General features: G+C 42.6%; 1 protein-coding gene across 11 annotated transcripts in view; it reads right to left on the bottom strand.

The window, feature by feature from the left end:
* Positions 1 to 4,731: 4,731 nt before the first annotated feature.
* LOC136621562 (beta-1,3-galactosyltransferase 2-like) overlaps positions 4,732 to 22,338 on the bottom strand; it is a 57,188-nt gene continuing 39,581 nt past the window's right edge. For 5 of the 11 annotated variants that reach the window (XM_066597100.1, XM_066597099.1, XM_066597095.1 and 2 more), the window contains one exon: positions 4,732 to 6,072. In XM_066597100.1, coding sequence (XP_066453197.1) covers positions 4,906 to 6,009 — 1,104 coding nt within the window. In that variant the 5' untranslated portion in view covers positions 6,010 to 6,072 and the 3' untranslated portion in view covers positions 4,732 to 4,905. Of the gene's footprint in view, positions 6,073 to 20,503; positions 21,397 to 22,338 lie in introns of those variants that run through there. The other 6 variants (XM_066597102.1, XM_066597098.1, XM_066597101.1 and 3 more) reach the window with 3 other exon arrangements.

Genomic DNA, 22,338 nt, shown 5'->3' with positions numbered 1-22,338 from the left:
GTTTGGATCAACATTTGAAAGTTCCTACTTGACTCCAAGACCTGGATCATTGACCCCAATAGTTATTTAATGTCTATATCTTGCAATGTCATAGCGCTTTAAAAAGACGTCTAGTCTCATCCATTGATTTTGTCATTACCACCCCATCAGGCAGAGAGTTCCACAGTCTCACTGCTCTTACAGTAAAGAACCCCTTTCTGTGTTGGTGATGAAACCTTTCTTCTAGACGTAGCAGATGCCCTCTTGTTACCATCGCAGTCCTGGGTATAAACAGATCATAGGAGAGATCCTTGTATTGTCCCCTAATGTATTTATAAATAATTATTTGATCACCCCTCAGCCGTCTTTTTTCTAGGGTAAATAATCCCAATTTTGATAGCCTCTCTGGGTATTCCAGTCCTCCCATTCTGGTAATTAATTTAGCTGCCCATCTTTGTACCCCCTCAAGCACTGCAACATCTTTCCTGAGCACCGGTGCCCAGAACTGTACAGAGTATTCCATATGGGGCCTGACAAGTGCCTTATATAGTAGAAGAATAATGTTCTCACCCCTATACCTCTTTTAAAGCACCCCAAAACTTTATTTGCCTTTATAGCAGCTGACTGGCATTGTTTGCTCCAGTTAAGTCTACAGTCTTTTTCCATATTACTTTTCCCTAGCAGTACCCCATTTAGTGTATATTGGTGACATGCATTTCTCCTGCCCATGTGCATAACCTTAGATTTATCAATGTTGAACTTTATTTGCCATTTTTCTAACCAAGCCCCCAGCTTATCTAGGTCCGTTTGTAGCCGTATATTGTTCTCTGTTGCATTAATTATATGGTATAATTTTGTGTCATCTGCAAATATCGATATTTTACTGTGCAGTCCCTCTATCAGGTCATTGATAAATATCTTGAACAGAATGGGGCCAAATACTGAACCCTGTGGCACCCCACTAGCAACAGTGGTCCAATCAGAGTATAAACCATTTATTACTACCCTCTGCTTTCTATCTCTGAGTCATTTCCTTACTCAGCTACACATGTTTACTCCCAGACCGAGCTGTCTCATTTTATATATAACCTATTATGTGGCACTGTGTCAAATGCTTAACAAAAATCTAGATATACAAGATCAATAGACTCTCCCAGGTCCAGCCTAGAGCTTACTTCCTTGTAGAAGCTGATCAAGTTGGTTTGACATGATCAACTCTAAATGGACACACACTGATGAAGAGTTATACCGTTGTTTTTCTTGAGGTATTTCAGGATGGTATCTCTCAGAAACCCCTTGAATATTTTTACAATTAGTGAAACTTACCGGCCTGTAGTTACCAGGCTCTCTTCTTGACTTCTTTTTGGATATTGGAACCACATTAGCAATGCGCCAATCCAGTGGTACAACCCCGGTCTCAACAGTGTCCATAAATATAAGAAATCTGCAGATGTCTGTCTATCACGTCACTTAATACCCTTAGAACCTTTGGGTGTATTTAATTTTTTTTTTTGCTGGCTCTGCACCTCCTCCTGCATTAGGCAGATTATATTTAGTGGGGGGTTCATTTTATCCCCTTGCATCTCGTATGACCTTTCTTTTTCTCTCGTGAACATACTTGAGAAAAAACTATTTAATAGATTTGCCCTCCCCCCATCATCTTCTATGATTTCTCCTGCATTATTTTTTAAAGGGCCAGTACTTTCAGTGCAAATCTTTATACCATTTATGTAATTGAAAATAGTATAGGGTTATTTTTGCTCTCTTTAGCAATCAGTCTCTCTGCCTCCTCATTTGCAGTTTTTATCTTTTCCTTACATAATTTCTTTCTCCCTTATTGCCCCCTCAGGCCTCCTATCCACGGGCGTTGCGAAGTCCCGCGGCAGATCTCCGCAGTGGGAGCTGCCACCCGGGAGAAGGAGCCACCGCTGAATCTCCGCCCGTCAGCCCTATCTAATAGCTGCGAATTGCCCGCCGAGAGCGGAGAATCGCAATGATTCTTCGCTCGTGGACAGGTACCAGCGCTTTCCATAGCAATGCTATGGAAAGCGTCAGCCGGCGTGATTCGCTGGCGGTTTACCGCCAGCGAATACACGTCCGTGGACAAGGGGCCTTACAGTCTTGTTGAGCTCCATTGGTTTCCTTCTATTCGTAGTTATTTTATTTTTGAAGGGTATGAACTGCTCACATGATGTATTTAGGGTGTTTTTAAATTTCTCCTATTTGTCGCCTATATTGTTATTTTTGAGGACATTGCCCCATTTAATGTAACTGAGAGTAATTCGAAGCTGATCAAATTTTGCTTTACTAAAGTTTAGTTTTTTTTGTCACTCCCAATAAGGCTTCCTATTGAATGACAACTGGAAATTGATTATATTGTGGTCACTATTTCTCAAGTATCCTTCAACCTGCACCCCATGATTCTGTCCAGTCTGTTGGTGAATAATAAGTCCAGAATGGCCCTCCCTCTAGTTGGCTCCCATACAAATTGGGTAAGGTAGTTATCTTTAATTGCTATCAAGAACTTACCTTGTGAGATTTGCAGGTTTCATCTTCCCATTTTATATCCAGATAATGATAATCACCCATAATAATTACTTCATTGCGATTTTTACACTTTTTCTATTTGTCTTATTAATAAGTTTTTTTTATTTTTTCTGTTACTTTTAGTGGCCTATAGAAAACTCCTGTCAGGATGGTAGAGTAGGAAGGGACCTCCAGGGTCATCTGGTCCTACCCCCCTGCTCAGTGCCAGATGATCCTGGATTTTATTAGCTTTTCCTCCCTGTATTTCTACCCATACAGATTACGCGTGTTCATCTCCTACACCTATATCTTGTTGTAGCCTCGGCATTCAGTAGGATTTAACATAGACATATCCCCCCCTTCTTCCTTTCTGGTTCCCAGGATCTCTTCTGAAGAAGTTGTAACCCTGTAAGTTCACCACCCAATCGCATTTTTCGTCAAGCCATGTTTCCATTATTCCTACTATATCGTAGTTTTCCTCAGACATTCTTGCTTCAAGCTCACCCACTTTACTGACCAGACTTCTTGCATTCGTAGCCATACAATTTATATGTAGCCATACTTATAATTTTCTATCAGGACATGTTGTCTGGATGGAGACATGATGCAGCTATACATTCTGTCATCCCCTTATGCACCACACATATAGTAGAATGATTAAACTAAGTATCTAGGAGGATGCTGTACCTTTGACGTTTGAGGTTTTTTACATCTTTAACAAATAAAATGGTTTTTATGCTTACGTGCATGCAAATGGACTGTTAAAGGGGGTATTTTGTTTGTAGCAAGCTTTTCCCTATCCATAGGATAAAGAATAACCTGTGGATGGGGTCTGATTGGTCCCCAAATAAATAAAGAGCGAACATCATGCAAGCGCATCACCATTTCAATGAGTTCATCACTCGGCCATTTCATTTGGAGACTAACCGGACCTTTGTTCTCTTGATTCGTGGTGGTCATAGCAGTTAGACCCCTACTGATCACCTATTACAAACGGAATGCCTGTAAGTGTATTCGCCATTTACATGCTTTGTTCCGTGATGAACTAGCAGTGGCTAGGGGAAATGGATCGGGACTGCAATCAACTAAAATGCACTCATATTATGTTTGTTTATCCAAATGAAAATCCTTTTTGTATGAAATGGTTATATTTATGCACTTAGAACTGTACCTTGTGTTTTAAGATTATAATGTGATTGTTCTCAGCAAGAGAAACGACGTAATCTTGTAGATATGATACCTTTTAATGGCTAACAAAAATACATGATGTAATAATAGCGAGCTTTCGTACCAACGCAGGGTACTTCTTCCGGCTTAAATGGATTGGATCTGAAGAGGCATGCATATTTATACACACTTATAACATACATACTTATGACAAGGCACAGATATGGATGTGATTGGTTCGCACTTAAAAGGAATTCTGCAAACCAGAAAACAAACTTTTTTTGTCTAGGCACTGATAGCGGAGTGAAAGTTTTATGGTCTCTAAATTACTGTTGGAGGGGGGGGAAAAGGTCAACAGGCTCGAATTGTTATAAGAGATACACAAACATTTTTAGCTAAATACTGATAAGGGAGTGAAAGTTTATGGTCACTGAATTACTGTTGATGGGGGTCTTATCTGTGCAATCAAGTCTCACACTTCCCATTCACGCATAAATCCTGGGGAATAATTTAACCCAGTATTCAGCGTGTCAAAGGTTGTTATCAATTTATACTCCCAAATTCTTCTGTGGTTTTGTGACTTGAAACCACCCTTCAATATCAAAACTCTCATATCTCCTATGTCATGTCCATAAGCCGGAAGAAGTACCCTGCGTTGGTACGAAAGCTCGCTATTATTACATCATGTATTTTTGTTAGCCATTAAAAGGTATCATATCTACAAGATTACGTCGTTTCTCTTGCTGAGAACAATCACATTTTGCTCTACTGGCTAACACGGTACCAGATCTTTGTTTTCATTAAGATTATAATGAACGATACAAAAGGTACTTCAGGACCCAAAGTATGTATGAGATATGCCTGTAATAAATGAATTTTGTAACTATTGGGAGTATTTATATACTCAGCACTACTAAAAGCCAGGAAAACCCCTTTTAAGATTCCAGATGTCAAAGTTTCACATTATGTGTTGCTGTCAGAATAAAATAAGTTGAATAGCTTTGATTAGCAATATGGGCAAACCTATTCACAATGAAACGTGCTCTAATTATATGGTCGTTTTAATCAAACAAATGAGTGATTTTAATTAGTGATAGTATTTGCATTATGTGGAAGCAATATCTCCTTCGATCTCCTAGTATGTGCATTATAGAAAGACAACTGATAGACATTGCATTTGAAAACACCTGTATGTTTAGTACAAATCAGCATAAAAATATTTTACCTATTTATTTAGACACAGGTGTGTTTATGTTCTTGTAAATTGTCCCAGTATGCGATCAGTTCCTTGGGCTCAAATTGGTGGGAGGTGACTATCTGGTTGTACAGGCAGTGAGAATATGAACGTTTCCAGTGGTTGAAATCAGAATCCTTAGGGGGTGGTACAGGTGAAACCCCCAATTTATATAGGCAAATTCCAACAAATACATCTTCTAAGTGAAGCAATTTGATACTTGCAGATACCTTTAAGATCTTCTCTGCCAGGTCCCCTGAGAACACATAGCCAGTTCCTGAGCAAAATAAAGGATATTTTTCACCCGGGTACAGTTCCGGTGACATGTACCATTTACTCTCTGTGTCACGATTGGGTTCAAAGTCTCTCATTAAATAACCAGTGAAGTAATTTTTTCGAGGTGGCTGGTCCGGAAGTAGCAGTTTATTTACTAAATACTCTGTATTAACAAACATGTCACTGTCTGTCTTCATGACATAAGGAATTTGGGGACAGTATGTTGTTACCCATTTCAAACCCATCAATGTCTTTAGTGTTAAGTTGTTGTAGGTGTCCAGAAAATCTTGCTGTATGATGTCACGATATTTTTGGCTTTCATCTACAAGGGCTTGCTGTGCATTATTAGGTGCAGCATCTGTCCCTAATAAAAAGAGTCTCAGCGTTTGAACACCATGAAGAAGGTCTTCCTTTCCCCATGTTTGTCTGATTGCTTGGCGAGCCTCGCTCTGCCATGCCTGCACTGCTATAAGCAGAATAAGAAAAGGTCTGCTCACCCGGCATTTATTGGGTTCATTAATAATATATATATAGTCAGGAAGCGTTTTATCAGGGTTTCCAGTTATTTGTGAATTGAGAGATATTTCAAGGTTCTTCCTTTGCCCTGAATCGTTTTTTTGACCTTTTAGGTAATGAAACGGATTACCTGTTGGAATGATACCTGTATTATCAAATCTCTTTGGAAACCAGCTACAATTATTTATAGTCAACAGCATGAAGAATAAGAATGCCAAAGTCACAAATCCTGACACGATGCCATGGCACAGTAGGCATTTGGTGTTTAGCTTCAACCATGAAGAGCAGAAGCGTCGTATCCTCAGAGGCATGTTGGAAATGTCAAGTATTCCTTTCCACTTTTACAGCAATGTGTTTATCTCTGGAAATCCCTGCTGGAAATAAAAAAGAAAACTTTAGTATTGAACATACAACTATATTTTCAGACTAAAGGCGTATTCAAGGACTAAACTATCAGGATACGTTAATAGTTGATTGGTCAGCTGCCTGGAACCCCACCAATCAGCTAATCTTTGGGCCATTGTGTTAATGTACGGAGAACAATGTGTTGCCGGAAACACACAGCTTTGTACATGCTGTAATGGAATTGGGATGGGATTGCATAACAATACCAACAACCTTAGTGGATGTAAGGGTAATTTAATTGTAATCTATATATATAAAGGTGAAAGCCCTCACTGACTGACTGACTCGCCACTAATTCTCTAACTTCCCGATGTCGCACAAACATATAATTCGGCAGGAGCATTCTTTAGGTCCTAAATAGGAAAAGTAAAGGGGTCACAATTCGAAAATTCAACGCTAAGTGCAAAAGTATTGGCACCCCTGTGTAATGTACCAAATCTAATTCTCTGACTTCCCGATGTCACACAAACATGAAATTTGGCAGGAGCATTTTTTAGGTCCTAAATAGGAAAAGTAAAGGGGTCACAACTCGATTATTTAATGCTAAGTGCAAAAGTATTGGCACCCCTATGTAATGTACCTTCCCGGTGTCATACAAACATGAAATTTAGCACGACCATTCTTTAGGTCCTAAATAGAAAAAGTAAAAGGGTCACAACTCGATTATTCAATGATAAGTGCAAAAGTATTGGCACCCCTATATAATGTACCTAATCTAATTCTCTAACTTCCCGATGTCGTACAAACATGAAATTTGGCATGACCATTCTTTAGGCTCTAAATAGGAAAAGTAAATGGGGTTACAATTTGAATATTCAATGCTAAGTGCAAAAGTATTGGCATCCATTATGTAATGTACCTAATCTAATTCTCTAACTTCCCAGTGTCATATAAGCGTAAAATTTGGAGCGAGCATTCTTTAGGTCTTAAATGAGGACAGTGGGAGGGGTGGCACATTCTGCAGAGGGACTTCAGTACATGCAGCTTGAGGTGAATCTAATGCTCCTCTATGTGTATACATTTTTATTCCTCGGTTACTCTAAAGTAACCTTGACTTCATAAAATTTGCAGTGCAAACAACACCTGTATCAAATCAACTTGGGCGTGGCCAGGTATAGCAGCTAGTATATGTATAATTCTGTAACACTATAAAGCAAGAGAACAGTGTACAGAGGTTATAAAACCTTTGTTGTGACATTACATTATACATCTGCCTATGATCCAGTGATGTTGCATGCAATAGATTTGCCACGACCTACTGTGTGATTGCACTGTGACAATAGGTTTTTGTTGGGAATCGGGGCCTATTGAAGGCCCCCAAATCTGCTATCTTTGTGCTCCTACCCCAAAATTGTACTGCTACGTTCATGCTGAGCGTTTACACACCACGCCCAGCACAGATACAAGACAGTATTCACACAGAACAAATAAACTCCAGAAATTAGGGAATAGGGGATTTAGGTCTACCAGGCTGAAGTTGGGCGATCATCCTCACAAGGATTACCCCACGTCCCTAACTTAGGCCAACTATACTGACCCTAAGTAAAGACAAGGAATGTCAATAAGCAGGAGGTAAAAACTAATGGTAGCAGGAGCAATGCCAAGAACAACACTTCGATATAAATCAATAGACCACAAGTAAATACACCAACTACTTAGCTTAATCCAGACGGTGGCACCAAGGAAAAAATGACAAGACCAACTTCACCCAAGAGTGATGAATAATCAGTAACTAGTGAGAGCAGGGGTGGAAACATATAAACCCCCTCTCAAAGAGATTGGCCAGGAAAACACAAACCACCAGGAGGAAATTAAACATACAACTGAAATGACCCTTTATTAACAACAGGAAAACCCAAGGGGATAACAGACGCACAACCACAAAAGTGTCATAACGTGGCTCAGACTGACCTAGTACTGCCAGTCAGTTTCCACCTCGCAGCCGGTATACTACGGCCCTGGCATCGAGCCAATGAAAACTTCAGCTTGTCCTGCTAAGATCAAACTCACATACTTTGTCATCAATGGGGGAATAAAAGTTACACCGTTATGCCTCTCAGACACAAAAGCAGCTCTTTACTTTCTTTAATGTTTTTTTTTTTGTGCAAAAGTAGTAAAACATAAAGAAACTATACAAGCTTGGTGTCCTCAAAATTGTACTAGCCTGCAGAATAAAGTTAAAGGTGTATTCTCATCTGAGTGTTTTATAGCTAAAAAGAGAAACCAGGGGCAGTTTGCCAACTATCATGCCGGGTGTTAAAGAAATAGCAGAAGCGGGAGCCTTACTGTACGCTGTTTCTGTAACTTCCACTGAAGTGAATGGGAGTTATGGAAACAGTGTAGCACAACGTGTTGCGCTGTTTCTGTAACTCTTGTGCTATAGAAACAGTGTGGCTCGCTGTGCTACATGTTTCCGTAACTCCAATTCACTTCAGTGGGAGATAAGCAGCATAAGACTGCCGCCTCGGCTGTTACTGTAACACCCGGTGAGGTGATCATGAGGCAGCTGCAGGTTTTCCATCTTGGCTATGAAACACTGCGATGGGGATGCTTTCAAATACATTATATGTACTCCAAAATGGTGCCTATAAAAAATAAGTTGTCCTACAAAAAACACTCTTTTGGGTAGCACGTATGTCAGGAGCTCTAATGGCATACATGCTAAAAGTAAACAAATAGGTGTAAAGTAAATGCAACCTAATAAAAGGTTTCAAATTCAAATGTACCGTGTTTATTCTGTGGTTATTCAAAAGGGTTTTCCAAGATCAAAACTAATGGTGACCTACTTTCAGGATAAGTCACCAATCGCAGACGCCCATTGAAGTGAATGGGAGAGAGCTGCAATAACAAATTAGGTAACTGCACTATGGATGACGTTTTAATGGTTCCAACCATCCATAGCAGCTTCTTATCAGCTAATCAGCAGGGGTCCCAGGCAGTGGATCCATGCTGATGTTCTTTTCGCTACCTGTGCTTTGGATAGGTCACCATTAGTTTTAATCCAGGAAAACCACTTAAACTCTTTAAGAATTTGGACAGTTTTCATTTTTGTTTTCTCTTCCTTACTTTAAAAAAAATCATAACTTTTTTTTAATCTTTCAGCTGACATAGTCATCTTGGGGCCTGCTTTTTGAGGCATCATTTTTATTTTTCAAACACATATAATGTACTGAAAAACTTAAAAAAATGTCCAAGTGGGGTTAAATGGGAAAAATGCAATTGCTCCATTTTCACCCCACTAATCAGGATATGGGCTTCTCTGTGGGGTGAATTCTTCTATTAACACCATCCCTGTTCAGTGGTTTTCTAATACTGGACACATGAAGAGCATTTTTTTAAGTTTGTAGTCTTCTGTGCTTTTGTTGTTACCCTTGGGATCTTTCTTAACTCTTCCTGGATTCTCCATTGTGTCCTTGGAGTTATCTTAACAGGAAGAGTAGCAACAATCCTGAATTTTCTTCATTAGTAGGTAATTTGCCAAACCATTGATTGATGTGCACCCAGGTCCTTAGCAATGCTTTTGTAGCCTTTTCCAATTTCCTACATCTCTCTAACGCATCAGCTAAAACTGTCTAAAAAGTTGTTTTAGACAGTGTTCACATTAACTAATCTTTCTTCAGAAGAACAGATTTGTCAATAACCAGGCTTTATATGGCTTTATTTAAGGCCCCTTGTCCACGGCCGCGAAGAATATCGCTAGCCACAGGGGAGGAAGGAGGAGCACTAAAAGGTCTCTACGATGAGCCTATATTAATGATAGGCTCACTGCGGAGAATCGCAGCAAATCACAACATGCCGCGATTTTAATCACGCAAGTGGATAATTGCTATGATTTTCCGCTCATGTGCAGTAGGCTGCGCTTTCCAAAGTTATCCTATGGAAAGAGTGTCATGTGAGCTCCGATGCGATTTATCACCGCAGACCTCGCAATGACACCTTGCCTGTGGACAGCCAGCCTAATGGATAAAGCACCTGTGAAATGCACATGTTTTGTCAATTAGCTCTTGCCGAAGTCCTTATAGGGACTATATCATCTTTTTTTTCATATTAATTAAAACTAGATACAGAAACATTCCATTTTTCTAACTGAATTTTTTTATGCTGTTGTCTATACATGACTACAAGCGTGGCCATCTTTCCTGAGCTACATTACAGCTGCTTCATGGGCCATTCACAGAATAGGCAGGAGCTGACCCATGGACTTGTATGGGAGACAATTCTAGACATGCTCTGTTACCTGTGCAAAGGTGATTATGCAGTGAGGGGGAGAACAGTATGTATAGTAAGTGTCTGTGACAACGTGGGGGTATTGCGTTCACAGGACCGCCATCTTTCCTTCACCTAGATGGATGGCCCCACACATTAACAACATCCAGGCCCAGAATTTTGTACAAACTGGGTAAAACAGCCATTTTATTGCAGAACAGCAACCCTAACACAATCTTCACAATGTTGTTAAAACTGTCACAATGTACACATTATCCAAATATCCCTGGCTATCTGGCCGCTAAATAACAGTTTCCCTCTTTACATACCGGCCTAATGCCTTAACGTAATGTCCATCAAACCATACCTTTCTCGGGTGTCAACCTAAGGGCTGTCTACCCCTGCAGGTTTGTGGCTATTCAGCCAAAAAGAGCTCACTCTCAGGGACTACTTCTCCCAGAGACTAGACCAGAGATCAGTATGTCTGGAGATTTCCTTTCCTCCAGATACACCTACCTGCTAATTATTTAGCAGACTGCCTACTCTACAGCCTCCTGCACTACCACATGTGTAAGGTGATCCTACAATTTAAAGGACTTGTCCCATCTGGAATAATCCTTTTTAATTTTCTGCTCCTCAATAATAAGTTGCCTAGCTGCCTTAGTTTCCCCATTATGCGTCATCGAAGCTGCCCCTGTGTGAATCAAGTGGGCTACTTGTGTGTGCACAGCCTAAGAGAACTAGTCCTCGCCTAGTTTATGCAGTTGTGGTTTTGATAACTGACAGCGGGGGCACAGTTGGGAAGTCAAGTATAATACCCACTTCCCCAGACTTAGCGTGCCAGCCTCTATGAGCACAAAACTTTAGCTTATCGGGCTTAACGGGGGTGACAGAATCTATTTAAGAGGGCATAGGGACAGTGGATGTCATTATGGCAGATGGTAAGGCTGTATTATATTACATTCACAATTTCTAATTCTTACTACCAAATTTTGAAGGAAGTCTGTCAGCATATTATTGAAGATACAGTCGTGCCAAAACTAGGGAAGCCCCATAAAGTGAAGGTGCCTCATTACCTTATGTTCAGCTGAGAGTGCAGGAAAGAAGGATGTTGCATTCGTTGCATGTAAATTAGCTGCAATCTGTCCCATGGGTGGTCTTGCAACTCGAAGTGGTTCAGGCTGTGTCCATTCATTAATTCACAGTCCCTTCCCTTGATATCTAGAAGCTCGAAGAAGCTGCAGATGCCAATCATTGGGTAAAGAGAGAGGCTGTGGATTACTCAGCAGTCACAGCCCGGACCATTCTTGACACATTTAGATGACTGGATTTTCCCTTTCTAGTGGGGATTTACACTAAAACTTCATGGAAAACTTGTTCACTTCATTTAGCACTCCGGACTCGCGTGTTTAATTTCCATGCAGGGAAGTTTCAAGCATGGCAGAGCAAGTGTCTCTAATAAAATGACTATTCAGTGATTGTCTTCAATAGTCTGGATCCCACTTATCATCTATCTACAGGGGAAGTAAGAAGGGACTATACTGTCCACTGCCAGAGCGGGAAGATGACTGCCCAGAACCTGCCAGCAGCAGCAACACAAGGATGCACAGAGTAAAGTTCTTTTCCTATGCTAGAAACAAAGCAAATTAACAGCCTATTGGTTTTAAATGAATTCATAGTCTAATCCCTGAACATTACATTGGATATATACTCCTTTCACCAGCAAATGACAGACAGCATTACATATGGCAGTGCAATCACAGAGGAGAGGGAGGTGCAGTGAGTCACAATTGCCACAACACCTCCAGTTTTGCTCCTGACGCCAGCCTTGACTTTGCTGGATCTGGCCATGACTCTCCTCTTGACAGCCAACTGGGTCAGCTTGCCAGACAACCACTACATGTCAATGACATCAATCCTGGAAGCATAAGAGGAAATCAGTCTGCCATGCTTTGCTGATTGAAGTTCCTTCCTGTTCCTGGCACTCATCCTGATTGACTCTGACTCAGTCCTCAGCCTTGTTCTCCTGCTTCGCCCTTGGGATTATCTGGTACCTGTTGCTTTACTTTTGGCTTGGCTCCATTCCTAACTCTGCCCCTGTCTTAATCCTGTGGTCTGTTCTCTCGAGGACAACTTGGCTCGGTTACTATGCTACAGCTTTAACACTACTGCCACCAAGCAGTGATGGTTCTGGGAACCGTGCACAACCTAGGAATCCGACTGAGAAAGTCTATAACTTCTTAAGGCCCCCTGTCCACGGGCGTTGCGGTATCCCGCAGCAGATCTCCGCCACGGGAGCCGCTGCCCGGGAGCAGGAGCCGGCAGACGGATCTCCACTGACAGCCTATTTGACAGATAGGCTGACCGCGGAGAATCGTGGTAATTCGCAGCATGCTGCGAATTGCCGGCCACGGCAGGGAATCGTAATGATTCTCCGCCTGTGGATGGGGGGCCTAAAGGGGGGCTTAAGGAGGACCTGTCATGTCCTTATGTCAGCAGGGCCAGCTGCATAGCTTTGCTCTCTCTCATTCAATGTTTCTCTTTTCCTTCTCACTTCCTGTTCCCTTGTGCGGGTTCTTCTCAGTATTGGAGTGATTGTGTCAAGTCAATCAATTCTGACAACACCCATTGACAGTAAGCATCAGGGACTGCTCACCTGACTCATACACAGCAAAACGTGACATTGTTGGAGTGAGCAAACCCAATTGTGGACTGCCCCTAGACTAAACGTACAGACAGTTCTTATCTATTTCTGCACGGATGTTTAGAACATTCTTGCAGATATCCCCCCTGGCAGCCCCCAGCTCTGTGATCTTGGTGTCTAATGACAGCTGAGATCTTAAAGCATTGCCTGGAGACCAATCATCATGGTCTCCAGGCATGTGATCGCTGTGACAACCAGAAGAATGCTGTGTCTGTTCCTTGCATTTTGGAGCTCTACCTAATTCCCTTCCATGTATTTTCTGTGTATTTCACGGACAGCAGAAGTATCCAATATAGACTATGAGGCTATACAGATACGAGCCCTTTCATATGCATTAATGGTCCATGTGAAAAAAATTGCTGCATGTCCTATTCTCAATCATAGCATGGACCAAAATGACATGCAATTTGCACTGTCCCCGTAGATCAGACAGCACACAGATGCGAGTTATGCCTGAGATTCTCAGCTGTAACTCACAATACAGTCGTCTGAATGAAACCTAAGGCTATGGCTAATGGAGACTACATGTTGACTTTGCCCATGATACATTGCATAAGGTGACCACATTTTCCCTGGGTCAAAGCGGGACATAAAAGTGTAGTCAGGGGGCGGGGCTTATCATAAAATATGATTTTACCTCTGTCGTTCTAAAAATTACAGGGCCATTTAAAAAAAGACGGGGCGCAAATCATGAAGCATTTCCGCATCCAAAAAGCAGTCAAAATCTGTACCATAGGTGTGGATTTTGACTGGAAATACTATGCTGTGCTCCCCCTTACCCTCAGCACTCCTCAGCTTCTGGTAGTGGCCTCACCAGCATCACCCGACCAGTGTCGCCGCACCTGACCAGGCTGCTGGGAAACGGAAGCTGGGGAGAGCTGACAGTGGAAAACCTTCAGACGAGGCGAGGGGGGCGTCGCATAGCATGAAATGAGCTGCCATAGCTCGGCCGATTTCCAGTCAAAATCCGCACCAATGGTGCGCATATTGACTGTTTTTTGGATGCGGAAATGCTGCGAAATTTGCAGTGGAAATTTTTGCTGCGGAAATTCCGCAGCATTTCCTCTACGTGTAAACATACTCCTAAGTCACCTTGCGGTGTGCTGCCGTGTGGAGATTGGCCTAAGTAATAATAGTCTCCCCTATATTGACCCCAGTAGTAATAGTGACCCCACAGTGGTCCCAGTAGTAATAGTGTCCCCTATATTGGCCCCAGTAGTAACAGTAATCCCCACAGTGGCCTCAGTAGTAATAGTGATCCCCACAGTGGCCTTAGTAGTAATAGTGACCCCCACAGTGGCCCTCGGTAGTAATAATAACCCCCACAGTGGCCTAAGTAGTAATAGCGTCCCCTATATCTGCCCCAGTAGTAACAGTGTCCCTCACAATGGCCTCAGTAGTAATAATGTCCCCTATATAGTAATAGTGTCTTCCACAGTGGCCTCAGCAGTAAAAGTAACCCCCATAGTGGCCTCAGTAGTAACAGTGACGCCCACAGTGGCCTCTATAGTAATAGTGACCTGCACAGTGGCGCTCAGTAGCAAAATTGACCGCCACAGTGGCCTCTGTAGTAACAGTGACACCCACAGTTGCCTCTGTAATATTAGCATCCTCTATATCTCCCCCAGTAGTAATAGTGACCTCCACAATGGCCTCAGTAGTAATAATGTCCCCTATATCTGCCTCAATAGTAATAATGTCCCCCACAGTGGCTTCAGTAGTAATAGTGACCCCCACAGTGGACCTCAGTAGTAAGTGACCCCCACAGTGGCCTCAATAGTAATAGTGACCCCCCCACAGTGGCCTCAGTAGTAATAGTGACCCCCATAGTGTCCCTCAGTAGTAATAGTGCCCCCATAGTGGCCTCAGTAGTAAGGCTGATCCCCACAGAGGCCTCAGTACTAACACTATTACTACTGAGGCTGATATAGGAGACACTATTGCTAATAGTGTCCCCTATATTGACCCCAGTAGTAACAGTGAACCCCACAGTAGGCCCAGTAGGATTAATATCTATTTCTCTCATATCTATCTGTCTTATACCAATCTATCTGATTGCATATCTATCTATCTATCTATCTATCTCATTTCTATCTGTCTCATACCTATCTATCTTATTGCATATCTATCTATTTCTCATATCTATCTGTGTCATGTCTATCTATCTATCTATGTACAGCTGGTATAAGTTATATATCTCCTTGTACATACTGTATATAATTGCACACTTTACACACACATAAAAAACACATGCTGTTTTTAATAGTATATGCAGTTTCTTAAAAACGTATGAGGTCTTTGAATATCGCATGCAGTTTTTTAATGTGTTTATCTAAATTATGGTTCAAAAGTACAACAAAAAACGTGAACCACCCTAAGGCCACTCTCACAAATGCGTTCAGAAAACGCAGCTTGAAATCATGGCATTTTTATCGCAATTTCAAGCAAAGTTTTTGAACACATGGTACAGCGTTTGACAGCAATTTTAATGCACCCCATCATTGTGATGGGTGAGGAGGTGCGTTAAAAAACGCAAAAAAACAAAAACAAAAAATAGAACAGACAGTTCTCGAAAATCGCGGTGTTGGAAACACCGCATTCGAGCTGAGGTCTCGGAAACCTCATTAAGATCAATAGGAGCGTTGTACAACAGTTAATACGGTGCTTTTGAAACCGTGCTAATAGCGGTAAAAAGCGGTGTGTGTGTGTGTTTGAGAGAGAGTGGCCTAAGGGGCTACAAACAAATTTTCATGTAGTGCAGGAAGCGAGTCATTTTTGGAAAGATTATGCCAAGGTGCTAGATCATGTATGGAAATTCATTTTGCAGCTGTATGCAGCATGGTCTAGGTATGGTTACGGGGGAGGGTGGGCCCAAGCTGAACTTCTGCAGCCGGGCCCCTGAGCCTTTTGTTACGCCCCTGTATGGTGGGGCACAGTTTATGCGGGGTATGGCATATCAGACAAATGGTCCCAAAGGTAGCAGAAAAATAAAGCTATCTCTGCTATGAAGATTTATTAAGAAAATAATCAACCCAGAATTTTAAACCTAAAAGCAACATGATGACAAAAGGTGGTCATTCACTTAAAACCGGTCGTACACATTACACAGTGTTTGACTACCTCTGCTGCTTCCTTTAGCCTGGGTTTACACAGGTCATATTCTCAGCGGAAATCTCGCGGCTTTGCCACAGCGGAAAACTGTGAGATTTCCGCTGGTTTTGGAGCGGCTTTGCCGCATGCTTTTCTGTTGCGGCTGGCTCTCCTATAGAGGAGAACGCAACCGCAGCAAAAAAAATGGACACGCTGCGTCCCGGAAATCCGCGCCGCAGCACCGGCTTTGTCACTACAGATTCATTGCCCCGTGTAGATGAGAATTTCGAGAAATCTTGTCCACATGGCTGCTAATCCCAGGATTAGCGGCCACAGGCGGATTTGCCACAGAGAATCTTTGCGCGGAAATTCTGAAAACTGGATGAGTGATCGTACTCAAAGAGTGGTCATATATGGCTGCACATCCAAGTGGAAGAATGTATCAAGTGGGGTACCACAAGGCTCTGTCCTAGGCCCACTGTTTTATAAATGATCTGGAGGAGGGAATTTATGGGAAACTGATCAAATTTAGGAGGGATAGCTAACACTAAGCACTGTTTCACACAAGCGTATATTGGCCGCCATTTTCACAGCCAGCAGATATACTCTACAATCTGAGAAGTGAAAACTTGGGAACGGCCGCACAAATCTAACATTTGTGCACCTGTTCATACAGCATGGGCCCAGCGCATATACACCGAGGCCGCCATGCCGTTGCCCCTTCCCTCCCCCTCGCCAGCTCACCTTCTCCTCTCCCCTCCGGCTGTTTGCAATGTACGGGGGCGAGGCGGAGCTAAGCTCCCACCCCTTGTCCGCAGCCAGCAATGAGAGGAGGCGGGACTGGGTGTCACTAAGCTCCGCCCCTCATTACAAACAGCTGGAGGGGAGAAGAGAAAGGGGAAGGAGTTTAGCAGTCACGATGCTAAACTCCCTCCCAGCTCTCTTCTCTGGCCGCTGTCATTGGCTCCAATAGGCCAACGTATTCTGGGCCGAAAGATGGTTCCAGGACTATCTTTGACGTTGTGAGAATACGGCATGTGATCTAATGCATTGGAATCCAATGCATTAGATCGTAGCATATATTGGCTGGCCGTGAAAATGGCAGCCAATATACGCTCGTGTGAAAGAGCCCTAAGGAAGAGCGAGAGTATTGAAAAAGATCTAGAAATCTAAAGTCCTACATCTGGGCAAGAAAATTTTAAAAAGCACACACAGAATAGGAGGAATTGGGCTAAGCAGCACCACATGTAAAAAAGACTTGGGTATACTAATAGATCACAGACTGAACCTGAGTCAACAATGTGATGCAGCAGCCAATATTGCAAACACAATTCTGGGATGTATTAAGAGAAGCATAGAGTCTAGATAACGTGAGGTAATTATCCCCCTCTACTCTTCCTTAGTCAGACCTCATCTGGAATACTGTGTCCAGTTCTGGACACCTCACTTTAAAAAACTGGTGCCAGTTCAGAGAAGAGTCACCAAGATGAAGAGCGGTCTGCAAATCATGTCCTATGAGGAACGCTATAAGGATCGGGGAATGTTTAGCTTGCAAAAAAGAAGGCTGAGAGGAGACTTAATAGGGGTCTACAAATATCTGAAGGGCTGTCACAGTGCAGCGATCAGCCCTATTCTCATTTGCACAAGGAAAGACTAGAAGCAATGGGATGAAACTGAAAGGGAGGAGACACAGATTAGATATTAGAAAAAACTTTCTGACGGTGAGGGTGATCAATGAACAGGTTACGACAGGAGGTGGCAAGTTCTCCTTCAATGGAAGTGTTCAAACAAAGGCTTGACAGACATCTGTCTGGGATGATTTAGTAAATCCTGCACTGAGCAGGGGGTTGGACCAGATGACCCTGGAGGTCGCTTCCAACTCTGCTATTCTATGATTCTATGACTGTATAAGTGTTTTGCAGAGGTGCGGGAAACAAGACACTGCCAAACACTTCTCCAGGAGCAGTATCTCAAGGCAAAACAAATCTGCTTCTTGTTTCGCCACAAATCTGAAGTTAGGGGATAGTCACAAGGTTCCCATACATATTAGACTGGCAGCAGATTCTGCTGAAAAAAGCATCTTCGTTGATTTCATTCTCTTAAATTAGCTTCAGATATATACCAAGGGTAAACGGCACGTGCTGGGCCAGCACCTGGCAAACCCAGGCTTGTGCCCAGGGGTTCACTGCATCTGGAGAAACCCACTCTTCAGCTTCCTCCACCGCTTGGAAGCTGCAGAGAATAGAGTCTGTCAATAGAAGAACAACAAGCTCTTTCTTCTCACTGAGGCACAATTTATCACTCTAATCTCATTGCCTGCAGGACATGGCAGCTTGTGTAACTTTAATACCGCTCACCTGCCAACGCCTCTCTGATATGCCAAAGCGAAGGAGTTGACAGGGGAGCAGTAGTGAAGTTACACATGCTGTCCTGATGTGAAGAAGGTATTACATAGTAATAATGAGCAGTCCAACAGTCCTGGAAAGGAACTCATTATAATGAGGGAAGTGGGGCTACATAGGATATCAATTACTCTATTTGGGGGCCACAAAGGTGACCAACTACACAGTGTGGTGGCCACAAGAGGGACCAAATACACTGTGCGGAGGCACTATTACTGTGTAAGAGCACTAAGACGTTTCTCGGGTGTAGCAGAAGGATTAGGAGGGTGTGTAGAGAAACATTGTGGCTGGAAGAAGTCCTCATGGCATTCTGAACCTGGATAGAGAAGAGAAGCTAATTTCAGGAGGCACAGGGTAATATAATTAATTTCTGGATGCTCAGTGCAGTATTATTTATTTCTGGGGGCACAGTGCATGCAATTAATTTCAAGAGGCACAGTGTTTTATACATTTCTGAGGGTACAGTGTTTTATTTGTTTATTCATTTCAGGGGGCACAGTGGGAGCATTTCTTGGGGCATAATGTAGATCATTATTCATCAAAACACATCAAAAAGTCCATTGTCTACAGCCAGGTCATCAGATACAACCAGATTTGCTCCAACCCAACAGACTAAAGAACATCTATAACATCTTAAAAGGACATTTTACAATCAGGGCTACCATCCCACCTCAATTGATGACCAAATCACCACAGCAACCAGGATACACTGAAATCAACTACTCCAGTAGCCCTGCAACCTCTCTTCATACATACCCCAATGCTCCAGGACGTAAGGCTGGGTTCCCACGTGATGGAAATCTCATAGAATGTCCGCAGCGGGAATGCATGGAAATTCCGCAAGATTTCCGCAGCGGAAAGGCTGCTTCAAAACGTATTTTCCACCTGTATTGCACTGCAGAAATCTCTCTCCATAGAGAGAAGAGAGCCCACAGGGGAAATGGCGATACAATTGACATATCACGGATTTGAATTCCACGCCTAATGTCAGTTTCCGCGCGGCTTGTGCACAGCAGATTGTCGGCAGCATGTGAACAAGATTTTTTGCAAATCTCATCCACTTTGCTGCTTAGTCTCAGGTTTAAAATGCAGGCGGAATCTCTGTACGGAAAAGTCGCACAGAAATTCCACCCCTTGTGTAAACCAGCCTACCGGTGAATAGCAATGCTTATCTGCTATTCTGTCAGAAAACAGAAGCATGCCTCTGGCAATATTTGTTTAATTTAAAATAGCATTGCTGCTACCTGAAGTTATATGCAATGGGTAAATCGCAGTTCATGGTCCACTTTTGTTTTACAACTCTATTTGCAGAAGTACAGCATGAGTATCACGGAAATAATGAGGTTTATCGATAGTGTTCAAACTATAAACAGCTACTCCTCTTTTCGCTAGAAGGATTTTGCTCGCGATAAGGGGAACTATAAACTATCTGATCTTCCTACCGTTAGAGATAGCGCTATGTTAGGGGAAATATGGTTGCGAAGAGTTACAAACTAAAGGCCCATTTACGCCAGCAGATGATCGCTCAAACATCGCTCAAATGACAGTTTGAGTGACAGCTTTGAGCAATCATTTGCATAAACTATTAAGTAGCTACTCAGCTACTTAAGAGCAATTAAGTGTGCAAATGAAGCCTTAACTGAAAGCAGTCTATAGCCGGAGGGCTCTTATCTGCATTAAGATCCTGTGTTCTCCATGGGCAAACATTGCTATCAGCACTACCTGCGGAGAACTGCTGATAAGGCTGAAGGACGATTTTAAGTTTGGACTGAATTTAACGATCAGCTAGCAGTGCCCAAAAAGTGCATGATGGGCGAACATGTAGACACAATGATTATCGCTCAAACGATCACCGATTAGCAATTTTTCAGCGATCATCGGCTGGTGTAAATGGGCCTTTAGTTTTAGAGGTGCCCAGCCCATTTCAGGTTCATCTCTGCTGTGGAGGATATACACAGATTGGCAGACTATACAGTGATATTCACACCTGTTACTCACGGTTCAGATCTGTCACACGGTACCTTGAGGGATGCATGCAGGAAAGGTTGATCAACATGGGAGTTGACTAGCACTGTCTTAACGGTAGGCATAAGATCAGCGTATGCAAAGAGGTCTTTGTTCAGCTACGCCCTCTCTGACTAGCTCAAACAATGTAATTCTTCTAAAGTTCATCAGAACCCATCCTCCTAGTGGCACAAAGCAGTATAACACCATTGGCAGAGGGAAAGAAAGAAAGATTAAGGCTTCATCCTCACTCCAAGGAAGTTTTCCTGAGAATTCGGAGGCTGGAGGTAGGATCTTCTCCCTGAGTAGCCTGGTTATCTGAGAGGATTTCATATAAACTTAGTGAATCATTAGATAAGTTGTTTCCTGCTCTTACTTGCTAACATGCATCTCTCCTGTAAAAATTACATTTCTCAATAGCATTACATACGTGGTACTTCTTCTTTGACACTCCTGCACAATTTCATACAAGTTACATAACATATAAACCAACACCTTATATTTCCTCCTGCACAATTATCTCTTTAACGTTACAAACATTTTACAATGGCTCTTATGGCCCCAAAATTGAACCTTAATTGAGATTCTAAATCATAGGGTGGGAGTACAAACAGCCCTTTCAAAAATAAAGCTCCTCTGTGCTTCGTCGCGGGATGCAGCTCAGGGCACACAGTCCATATTGAAATCAAAAGTTCTACACCGGCTGTAATAATGATTGGCAGAATAAATAAACTTGGGGGAACTGATTAATGGCTCTGCATATGGGAGTCCATAAAAATTATTTTTTCTGTAATGTTATTTATATGGATAAACAAATCTGCCAGAGGCTCTGGGTTTAGCTCTCAACTCCGGAGAACTAAAGGATTCTCATAGGGACGAATTATCCTTGCAGCCCACGGGCCCCTCTCGCTGTCCACTCTCTGGAAGTATACCTTTTCACCTCTCTGCCAATTATGCAAGTATTCTGGGATATCCAGCCGTTTCACAGATTGGCGATTTGGGAAAACCTTTTCTGAAGTATCTTCTAACTGGAGAAATTCATAACCTTTCTCTACATGGAAAGCAGTAATAGTTCCCAATATCATATTCTTATAACGGGCCTCTTCATTCAAGGTTTGTTGTGTTAATATAGCCCGTTTTTCCTGAGCAATCTGCTCCTTCTGCAGATGTTCTTAAACTTGGGATGAAATCCTGGGCGGAGAAATAATGGATAAGGTGGGTTTTCTCACTGTCTTTTCTGAGGCAAACCTCAGTGCTGGTGCCTCTTTTGGCACATTAATTTGCGCAGGTATAAGTACATCTTTGGTTGATATGACGCTTGTTGCAGTTTGATGCGCAGACCATGGTGCAGTAACTAGCACGTGGTTAAGTGCATATTCAATTGTGTCCATTAGGGAGGCGTTTCCTGGTACGGTACTCTGATCCCAGTCCTCATCTGATACTAATTCTGTAGTGAAACCGGTGACGAAAGGAGCCTATGCAGAGCCAAAGCTCCTGCCCTATTCCAACGAAAAGAGAGAAGCTCTCCATTAGGGGTAAAGTTCCTTGTCATGGTTTACCATAAAATCAGAGTCAAATTCTAGAATACCCCCAAGGCGGGGGAAAGGTCCAGCCACCTCGTCCTCTATCCCTCTCCCCTGGACCACATATGGAACCCAACCCGAATGGGTTTTTTTCCTAGCTGAGGCAGGCCTCAGTGATGACTCCTTTTCTGGCGCTGATGGGAGCATATCTGGTTGCACTGGTGGGTTTGTGACTTCTGGTGCATCTGTTTGAAGTGTGACTTCTTGCACTGCCTGCTGTGTGGGCTTCTGTGCATATTTTGGCGC

This window comes from Eleutherodactylus coqui, chromosome 3, assembly GCF_035609145.1.
Source record: "Eleutherodactylus coqui strain aEleCoq1 chromosome 3, aEleCoq1.hap1, whole genome shotgun sequence".
In the NCBI taxonomy this organism is placed as follows: domain Eukaryota; kingdom Metazoa; phylum Chordata; class Amphibia; order Anura; family Eleutherodactylidae; genus Eleutherodactylus; species Eleutherodactylus coqui.
The sequence above is the reverse complement of the archived record's forward strand: the minus strand, read 5'-3'. Positions and strand labels throughout refer to the sequence as shown.